At 49.6% G+C, this 10,586-nt stretch overlaps 1 protein-coding gene across 1 annotated transcript; it reads right to left on the reverse strand.

The window, feature by feature from the left end:
* Positions 1-943: 943 nt before the first annotated feature.
* LOC144146193 (uncharacterized) lies at positions 944-10,378 on the reverse strand. The gene is made up of 3 exons (XM_077678161.1): positions 9,998-10,378; positions 5,961-6,275; positions 944-3,451 (listed from the first exon to the last, which is right to left on the reverse strand). Exons 2-3 carry the CDS (start codon positions 6,249-6,251, stop codon positions 3,137-3,139), a joined length of 606 nt encoding a protein of 201 aa, XP_077534287.1. The 5' UTR covers positions 6,252-6,275; positions 9,998-10,378; the 3' UTR covers positions 944-3,136.
* Positions 10,379-10,586: the final 208 nt, after the last annotated feature.

Consider the following 10,586-nt stretch of genomic DNA (forward strand, 5'->3'; position numbering starts at 1 on the left):
ATGAGCAGCAGACGGAGTGGGCGGCGTGGGTATGCGACGGCCCGCGGTGTTAGGCATACCGTCGCGCTTTGAGGTCTAACGTCGTCAACCGGTACCCGCAGATCGACATACAGATAGTTTAACCGTGCTTGGGACGTCTTTGGGCTCAACGGTAAGGTTATCTAAAGTTAAGCCTAAACATTGGACGTTAGGCCTAACGTTACGCTATAACGTCTTGCGTCGACAGCGGGTACCCAGTAAAAAATGTAGCCATTGTTGAACGCACTTGAAGCTGCGGGGATGACGTCGTAAGTTTAAAGCGAAACGTTAGGCCTAAGCTCCGGCGCTGCGGCACATACCCAACAGTTTCTGCTGTTATTATAGCAAAATGATACATACCCACTGGCGTATTGGATCCCGCTTTAGGCCGAAGCTCCGGCGCTGTGGCACATACCCAACAGTTTCTGCTGTTATTATAGCAAAATGATACATACCCACTGGCGTATTGGATCCCGCTTTATAAGACACCTGTGCCCTGTTACCTCTCTTGAATATTTCTGTACATTAGCGTCATTTTATCTGTGGTTAGGGGTGTTTTGGTTGAGAATATTGTTTTAAGTTGAGTAGTTTTCTCCCTTTTAGGTCGTTTTCAACTGTCCCGCAGTTAGCTGAGCGAATTCTCGCTACGGTAAGCGAATGTGCATATTTTTTATTGGAGTTGTTTTCGCTGTTTTAGGTGGGTTTCGCGTGTTAATATTTCGTTTAGGATGCTTACCTTCTGGGTTTCGGCTGTCAAACGTGTCCCAAGCAGATGCGGTCCCCTACGGGAAATGGTTTGTGCTGCATATGCTGCCCGTACTCTGAATACTGACGTAAAGGGAGGATGAGGATAATGATAACGAGAGGAGACATTCGGCAATTGGAGTCTAATGCTTTCGCATTCACTACATCATAAGGAGCGCTTAGGTGTTCTGTTTTTTATTGAAGGCAGTGCGTTCACACCACAGGAAACTCTTGTAGCTGGTTTGCGGATCACACGTCTGCTTCCGACACCAGCAGGGACAAAGTTCAGTACCAGAGAAATTTATTAACATTCATAAACAACATAAACACAAACTTTTCGTACAAATTATATAAAGGTGAAAAAGCAAGGTCTCAGAAGCATCTACATTACAGAAGAACAGTGGACAGCGGCTAATAAAATATTCTTTGGCAACTGGCTCCTCGGGACGGGCGGGATTAAGAGCGGCAGCTGTAAGTACAAATAAACCAGTTAATGGCGTATCACAAGAGCAGGTTTGAAGTGTTGTTTATTGGATACTCAGAAGCAAGGATTTATGCACGGAAGACATCTACGCATTAGCAGGTGCCTGATTGCCTAAAGGCGAGGTCAATGCATGATCGGCTGTTCTTGGTAGTTATTGCCTTGTGGCCCTCGAGCACGGAGAAATTCAAGTCTTGGTGCATGATATGAAGCAACGAGTCATTCTTATGCTTGGATACGTCTACACTGAAATCTTCCATGACCAGCGCAGCCTTTGTGAGTGCTGGGACTCACTCAAGAGTACGCACCCATATTTCGGGGTGTTGGCTGACATACCCCCGACGTCCTCAACAGAAACTTGTGAAATCGTTATCCGGCGGAGACAAAGGCAAAATGAGGAGCCATCAGGTCCAACAGAAGTGGATGGCCAGCAAAGCTGTGACGTGCCAAACAGTTGGTTCTATGCCCTCCGTCTCCTGTTACCTCTTCCTGATGCATCTGCTGCGTCATGCCGGCTGGCCGGTGGTGTCCACGTGATCGGCGGCTGTCTGTTCACGTGTTCGTGACGTGTCCGAGATGTTTGCGCGCTGGCCGGCAAATCGGGAGGCGCCCCCTTTAAAATTGAGCGGCACGTGAGCGTCTGCGTCGCGTTAATTCTCTTCTTGATTTGTTCTAGGGGCGATCTCCTGTCGTCGTCGTAATCATCGTCTCATGTAGTCACGGTACTAAGACACAGGGAAACTCGTTTACGTCTCGCACTAGAATGTAACGCGTACTAAAAAAACACCGGGACACTTTTTTACGCCTCGCGCTAGAGAGTTTCGTGCTTTAAAGACAAGAGACTTACAGGAAAGCTGTATACCTCTACCCCCCAACGGTTTCACCTCCGTTGGCAAAAACGCCAAGGCGCCAAGAATACTTATACACTGAAAGCTTCGCCCCTCCCCAGTTTTCACGTTAGTGGAGATGGCTAGGGATTTTTTCCTGCTTTTTGCTCTCAGGGGGCACGTAAGTGACTGTCACGTTCAGCTAATTTATCATAGTTTGTCTTTTTCTTTTTGTTTTCCTCTTTTCCGGGTTTCAGTGTGCTTCTACCTTCTTTCTGCACCCGGACGCCACGAAAAAACCCCACCAAACAGAGGCTAGCAGCTTCTCTGTAAAAAGCTCTTCCGCTCTTGTGTTCCGCGGAGCTCATGATAAAGTTTCTAACATCTCCGAGTACACCATACTGTATGTAGTGAAGTGTACTCATCCCTCTCGATATAGGTGGCCGAGGCAAGAGTGACTTTAAGGACCGAGATATCCTTACACTGTCAGTAAGATCATTTTCTTTCTTCGTTTTTTTCGTTTTATACGTTTGATGACGTAGTGCTAGTAATAAATTCGGTGAGACTTCGCTAAAGATATGCCCTCTCCCAATGATCAAACTATAAAGGAACGAGAAAACTGCATGCAGTGACAAAGTAAGGAGTAGAAGCGAAAGCTTCTACTCCTTATTCAGCTCATAGTCGATACCGACTTTTATAGCATCAATAATCCCGGAAAGTTAGCCTTACAATAAAGCACAACGACATGTGCTCCTGGCTCGCATTAACTTTGCTACGGCCGTCTTCATCTAGCGGGTGTTTCACTCGTTGCAAAATACACTCAAACACAGGTGGTTGCCCCGCTTCGAGACGTGAGCCAATTGTGAGGCTGCAGATTGTCGTTCGCCAATATTAGTTTGTCAATTCAGCGGACAAGTGGTCTAACGTTTATAACCAACGTAGCGTTACGCACGCCCACGCACGGCAAGGTGACGTTACGTCACCGAAAATGACTCCGACTAGTCTGGCGCATATAAACGCTGCGTTTTGGAAAGGTACGCCGGCAGGTTCCGCACACATGGTGTACTCATGGCGAAGAGCCGTTGGCGCTCACGGGCAAAATTGATCGCTGCGTTTCATCGCTGCGGACCGGAGCTGGCAGTGGCATGCTCTGAGGCGAAGGCATTGTCCTCGATCTTCCTGTGCCGCTCAGCACGTCGGGAACGTCCGGAATATCCGGGACATCAGGGATATCGGGAATGTCCGGAATGTCGGGGATGTCGGCCGACATGCCGACAAAGCTTGGCATGGCAGGTACAGCGGGAAGGCTCGGAAGGCTGGGGAGGCTGCCGAACCCCGGCATGGTGAAGTTGAACTGGGGCATCTGGGGCATCGGTGCGATCTGGGAAAAGAGAAAAGGGCAGTAGTAGCCCACTTTATTGAGCAGGAGAAAACTACGCTTCCCCCTTCCTCCCCCGCCATACGCGGCTCAAAATAGGGCGTTCTTTCTGAAAAAAAAAAAAAAGCGTGTTGCCTCATACGACCACGTTTCGGCGAAGCTTTATAGAACGCATGTACACAATGTTAATCAAAATATTTTATTGGCTTATTGTTTAGATAGGCAAGACCGATCAACCCGCACGGCAAACCGTGCACAAGCGAGATGAACATCCTCCTGACAGTGCTTAGCAACGTTCAGGGAAAGTGCTGGGCACTTTCAGTCCTGTTTGTGCGTCTGTGGACGGTCAACTTCCATAAGCTCGGGCAAGACTGCCTGGCCAGCCCGGCTTGGACGATGGCATCTACCGCCTCAAATCTAAATCAGCCATGTGCGAGAGCATGCTATCGGAAGTGGAGGCGCTATTATACTCCGTTAGTATTGTCCGAAAAATTTTTTTCAACACAGTATATACTTTCGCTCCCAGGGAAATTTTAAAGCATGTATGCAGCAAATATTGTTCTGCGATCTCGTGTCTCTTAAGCACTCTAGTTGAGTTACTCAGCAAAATATTTGGCTTGTATAATATTCAGACTTCCAAAACGTTTCTTAATTATAAGCCGTGCCAATATATGCTTCACGGAGATATGCTTCGCATGCAGAAGGAATGGGTATTCCTTTTAAGCGAAGCTTATATAGCTAAGGTAACGTATTCTTCATTTCTGCAAACGAAATTCCCGATGTTCTCGTGTCTTCGCAGTGCGAGGCGTTGGAAAACGAACGTCCGGTGTGTGCGAGGTCGCGCACCAAAGTCGCACGCCGTTCAACACATGATTGGGAGCCCAAGCTTATACTTCTAATCACATGGATACATTAACCAGATTAGTTAACTAATCTTCAGTAGATTAGTCATCAAGGCACCATTTTCAAGATCAGTAGAGTCAAAATAAAAAATGGCATCATCTCCACTCCGTGGATGATGGCGAGGGTGCGGAGTACAGGGACTCGAAATGACATCCGATTTGCGCCCCTACCGTCATTCGATTTGAGCCGTGAGCTGCACCTTGATTATTCCCTAAATGAAACTGCAACTTCCGGCTCAACTCGAATTTCGCTTGATGGAGGTGTGCGCACGGATGTACGCTGATGGGTATTGGGAGGTCCTAAGGTACTCCGCACCGTTACAGGCGAGGGAGTAAGCCGTTTGACTCTCGGGCACTAACTCACGGTCGTAGCCCAATGGGCAAGACACAGGCTCGAATCCTGCTTGTGCCTGTGGGATTTTTTTTTGCAATTGTAAATGCTATGCGCACGGACGCGGACGGACATTGTGCGGTCCTAAGGTACTGCGCACCTAAAATGTGTGTGCGTGTATGTAGTGTGTGTCTCTTTTAGGGATGACCGCTGTTACGAATCGGCCAGCGCCGCCGTACTGTCCCGCATCACTCCTCGGCTGTGCGGCGAAGCCCCTGCGTGCACCTTCGAAAACAGGCGCAACCATGTCGGTGGCAAGTTGCGACAAGCCGCGTCAGACGCTTCGCTCTCGGCGCATTTCAAAACTTCGGCGGATGGCGGCGAGGCTCGTCTCCACGCTCTTCAAGGACACAGAGGCCCCGTCGATCGCAACGGAGTCCTCCTCTCTCCCCTCTCTCGGACTCAACGTGCCCGAGGCTATGAACGGCTTACGAACTCTGGAAAGAGATTTGTGTATGTCTGTGACGTTCGTGGCGTGTTGCCGCTTGTTGCGTTTGACCGTTATCGCTTTTGGGTATAAATAGAGCTGCCCAAGCGTTGTAACTCATTCCTGTTAGAGCAGCGAATCGATGTTGTCGCTCTGCTCGAGTCCTGTATTGTAACCTCGCCCGTCGGGGCATTGTTCTTTGGCTTCGGCTCAGCTCTCGCTATGAAGTAAACAGTTACGTTAGCCTACGGCTTCTGGACTTCTTCACGGCTGCAACAGCAGCTGGCCGCTCGCATCATACACGCTACCACTCGTATGTCGGAAGCCACGGAGCTCGGATCGGGTGCCCCTGCCCGGTCGCAACACCGCTGTCAGCGCTCAAAAGATTGATTGATTGATTGTAGGGTTTAGCGCACCGGCGCGCAACACAGGCCATGAGGCACGCCGTGGTGGAGGGCTCCGGATTAATTTTGACGATCTGGGGATCTTTAACGTGCGCCGAAATCTCGTACACACGGGCGTTTTTGCTGTACGCCTCCATCAGAAAAGCAGCCGCCGCGGCCGGGAATCGAACCCGCGACCTCGTGCTCAGCAGCGCAACGCCTTAGCCACTGAGCCACCGCGGCGGGTAGCGCTCAAAAGAAATAAAATTTCCTCCTACCTTTCGCCTAAATTATGGCGTGTGCTACAAAGCTTCACCAGTCATCCGCCTCCACAGAGTGGAATGGTTCGTGATTTTATTCCACTGATTAGTTCGCCCAGGACATCGCTCTGCGGAACCACGCTACTTACCTGAAAGCCGGGCATCGTCCAGTTGACCATGCCGAACTGGAAGTTCGGAAACTGGAAATTGGGAAACTGGAAGTTTGGAAACTGGAAGGGTGGCACGACTACCACTCCGGGGACGTTGAACCCGGGGAAGTTGAACCAATTTGGAGGCGGCGGCGTCTGTTGGGGGGGTGGAGAGTCAGCCTGGCGCTCGAGCAGCGGGTTGGTGCCTGCCTGCTGCGGGGCACCGTCCGCCCAGCCGGCCATAGAGCCGAGCGCTGCACAGACGTACAGCAGGCGCCAGCCGGACTCCATCACTGCCGCGGGAGGTTTAGGCGGCTGCAAGAAGGGCGTCCGAATCATCACCCGGTTCTCCAGGCAGCAGGGGGAAGGTTTTGCGTTGGTGGGCGTACGGAAGACCCTCGAAAAGGCCCGGAAGTTTACAGCACTGAAACCAAAGCGTTGCCAGAGATAAGCTATGTGGCCGAGGGCTTGCGCAGAAGGCTGAAAGCTCTATAGCCAGGCTCTCCCCGTTGTGGTGAATGACAGCAGCCGCCGCTCAAGTGTGTGTGGAATATTATTTATATTATGTGGTGGAATCTCACTCTATTATTCAGCTGTCAGGTAAACGCGGCGAGCCTTGTTTGCGGGCCCCTAAGCCGGCCTATAGAGCTAAATTTAAGGCTGAAAGGGGATCTCGGTGCAGGAGCTGCGACGAACCATGATAGTACGTTTTGACTACAATCCGACAGCGCTGCTTCAAGCTTTCGTTCCTTGCTGCCTAATTCACTTCTGAAGTATTCCCTTTTGAATTCACTTCACAGGAGTAATCCCTTCAAAAAGAAAATGGCAGCATCTCCACTCTGTGGATGATGGCGAGGGTGCGGAGTACGGGGACTCGAAGTGACATTCAAGCTGCGCCCCGACCGTCATTCGATTTGAGCCGTGGAATGCACCTTGATTATTCCCTAAATTAAACTGCTACTCACGGCTCAAATCGAATTTTGCTGGATTTTCGCTTGCTGGTGGTGTGCGCGCGGATGGACGCGCGCACACCAACGTTACAGGCGAGGGAGTAAGCCGTTTGACTCTCGGGCACTAACTCACGGTCGTAGCCCACGCAATAAAGACGAAAAAGCCGATCGTAGCCCAATGGGTAAGACGACTGACACTAACTCTCTCTGGTCTACCAGACACAGGCTCGAATCCTGCCGGTGCCTGTGGGATTTTTTTTGCGATTTTAAATGCTATGTACATGGACGCGGACGGACATTGCGTGGTCCTAAGGTGCTCCGCACCTAAAAGAACTGCGATGAGCCGGAAGAAGAAGAAGGAACACATTTATTTGGGAGCAGAGTTAGTTGACGATGGTGGCCGCCGTTTTGGCGGCGACCGCAGCCGCCCGGGCGACCAGTGAAGCTTGAGCCTCCTGGTCTGGGCAGTGCAATGCCTCCTCCCACTGCTCACATGAGGTTATTTTTGGATAGGGATCTCTCGGGCATCCCCACATAAGGTGCTGAAGTGTGCCGAGGGACTGGCAGACACTACAGTAAGGTGAAAGCGGCTGTGTATTTCTTTTGTTGTTGACTTGTATCAGGTTTATGTTTTTTTTGTACTGTGCCCAATGCATTAATTTTTCCGCACCGTCCCAAGTGTTTATTAGTAGGTTTTGGGATGCTGTGGAGGATCAGATCGTGTGGATATTTTCTTCAGGCTGTATGGCATACATTCCCTTCTTCACAAATTCGCTTTCGTTATGGCTGCATCCAAGACGATGCACATTCTCTGCGTGCGTTGTTTATTCACATTCAAATAGAATGAGAATGTTTGTGCTACGCCACCGCGATCGCGCTCCAGACAACGTACGTTGTCCAGAGTACTCGAAGGCGGCTTTTGTGCTCCGAATTTCTACCGTAACCATCGTTATCATAACGAGTTGACTCTCAACCCAAACAATTATGACATGATTACGGTGTTAAAGGTGTGATATACTAGCTAACCAACGCAATAAATAGTACACGTGCATATATTACAAGAATAGAAACCGATGAATATTTCCAAAAATCTCTTCATTGCTTGCCACCCCTTCCAGGCGTAAGAAACAAATCCTAGTCTACTCGGGATGGCGTTCTGTGAATCGAAGAAAATTACTCTTACTCTCTTGTCCTGGACTTAGGACCCGGTCCACTCTTACTCTCTTGTCCTGGACTTAGGACCCGGTCCACTAATGAGTTCTTTTTTTACTGTTAAATTAAGTTTCCTCTCCTCCTCCTCCTCCTCCTCCTCCTCCTCTTAAGCGCAGTTTTCCTATGACGCATATCTGAATATTGGGGAGATAAGATTGTGAGAAGCGTACCGAATTTCCCTCCAGGTCTGAACAAACATAGTGTTACTGTATCTTTATCGTAGACGTTACTCGTTTTGCTTAATAAAACTCCATACAGGTTAGAAGCATTGTATAAAACCTACACACAGTGGGTTATCTGTAACTCAACCTACAGGTTTTGCGGCCCATAGTGCATGTCGGCAAACTTTCATGCTATTACAACGTAAAGTAATGAGTTATAATACTTTCGATCATTCGGCGAGGTCGCAAAGACTGTTTTTTTTTATTTCATATGACTACCGAAAATCGTAATGCCTTCTGCCAAATCCGAGAGCCCCGAAGGCCTGGTATTTGTTTTGGTCTTGCATTTGTACTCTTGTCGGTTATTAGCAGCTGGAGGCTCCCTTTGTTCTAAAGATTTCTGAACACTGAAGCTGACGCTTACTCCGACTCTTCGCGCTCCGCACAGGGCCGGCTTCACAAAAACTGGGGTGCGCCGGCAGTGTTTCTTCCGGAGTGGTATCAAAAACTATACTTTAAATAGCGCCTTCAGCTGGTGTATGCGATTTAAGGTGTTTTATTACGATAAAAAGTTACGCACACGCAAAATCTGGTGCGAACGAGCATCAGACGTCAACCGAGCGCAAAGAAATAGCAGGGAGAGCGAGCCCGAGTGAAGCAGACGACAACCTTTTCTTTCCTCCATGCAGACGACAAATGCGAGGGTCCCTAAGCCGACGTCACGGAGGCGCGCTTCGCAGCGCCGCCAGTGGTCGCGCTCACCGCGCCAATAGTGAGAAGCTACGTGACTAGCTGCGCGAGGTTATTTACCGACCATGTTCCGCGATGCCGCACACATTGCAAGGAACTGAACCTGCGACATCGCGCTCAGCAACAGTGAGTATTACTCGTGAGCCGCCTCAACAGATGTTGCGTATAAAATCAGTTCGGTAGAACCTATAATCAAAGCAACAAGGTTAAGGAACTAGGTTTAACTTTGCCCCCGATGTGTGCGTTGACAAACTTATTTGGCAGCCGTGTGCTTTTTTTTCCTGACAGCGCAACTTGTATTCCGAAACTATACACATGCATCCGCGCGTTTTAACGTCTGTCATGGGAGAATTTAAACGAAACGCCTGTGCGCCTCTCCAGTCTGGCCGTGCGGCTGGATACATGTATGAGATACTTCCTTTTTCTGTACAAATATTCTAGCACATGCACCAGGTGCAGTTGTTGTCTAGGCCGGTTTTTCGTATCTTCGCGCGAGACTTCTAGTTTATGACCGCGGGCCAAGCTCAGATCACCAAGCGCGATTTGTAACACTCAGAAGTTGCGAATGCAATGTCGCAGCCACAAGAAATGCCTTCCTCGCAATGTCGTCTTCAAGTCCACGAATTTAAAAAAAAAATAGCGTAGCACTTCTCCTTCTGGGATGAAAAATTGGTTGTGGCATGAGGTATGGCTATATACGTCACTTCTCAGTACATCTTAAAAGTACATAAACAGCGAGGTGGGGAGAAGGCCGAGGGACAGCGGCTATTGACCAGTCTGCGCTCGCTGTTCGTCGCCTCTCTACATTTGTCGCAGTTTGGCACACGAGTATCAACAAAAGAACAACTTGTTTTATATTGCTTGCCCTTGCGACACGTTTCACAATAGCAAACTAACGAAACGACATCGCCTTCTTGTCAACGCGACCAAATCCCGATGAACAGAAAAACAAGGCAGCACCTACCTTGTCGACCAGTGGCCGAAGAACAAACAACGCGACACTGCTACGAGCCCAAATGTTCTGCCCTCCGGAAGTCGCTCGAGCTTTTATCGCCCGTCGCTCAGGGGGCCTTTGGCGTCGCCAGTGCACGCAACGCTGGCCACCGCTCACTCATGGGCGCTCGGCCAGCTTGACATTGAGCGCAACTGCCGCCGTGCGTACCTTATCCGCCAGGAGGAAAGAAGGCACGCGTTGGCGCAGCCAAACGCGGCCGATGTGCTGGTTCCGAGGAAACCTGCGGGACGTTTTTCGTACACGCCGCTGCTCACCGCTCATCTCTATGCGTCGTTACGGTGGCAAACGTCAATTTTGTCGGAATGTAACCTCCCCTACACCAGTGTTTTGTTTGTCTATGCGAGGATCTTGAACGCTGTTATCTACATAGCTGTTTAGTTTTTCTTTCTTTTTCTCGTACCTTTTATTATTTGCATTCTCTGGCCAGCTGAAGAAGGCTTGCGTAGAACGATTTGCGCGCAGCTTGTGGCTTGGTGTACTATAGAAATTGGGTCCTGTATCAAAGTGCATTTTTGCTAGTGTTATAGACACCCTCACG

This window comes from Haemaphysalis longicornis, unplaced genomic scaffold (assembly GCF_048455015.1).
Source record: "Haemaphysalis longicornis isolate Haplotype H1 unplaced genomic scaffold, Haemaphysalis longicornis Haplotype H1 scaffold_1, whole genome shotgun sequence".
Classification (NCBI taxonomy): domain Eukaryota; kingdom Metazoa; phylum Arthropoda; class Arachnida; order Ixodida; family Ixodidae; genus Haemaphysalis; species Haemaphysalis longicornis.

What these genes read in the sequence shown, in the direction of transcription:
- LOC144146193 (XM_077678161.1), bottom strand. Translation starts at nt 6,251, where the DNA reads ATGGAGTCCGGCTGGCGCCTGCTGTACGTCTGTGCAGCGCTCGGCTCT. An exon ending in GGACGATGCCCGGCTTTCAG is followed by an intron (nt 3,452 to 5,960) that starts GTAAGTAGCGTG and finishes CTCTTTTCCCAG; the next exon opens with ATCGCACCGATGCCCCAGAT.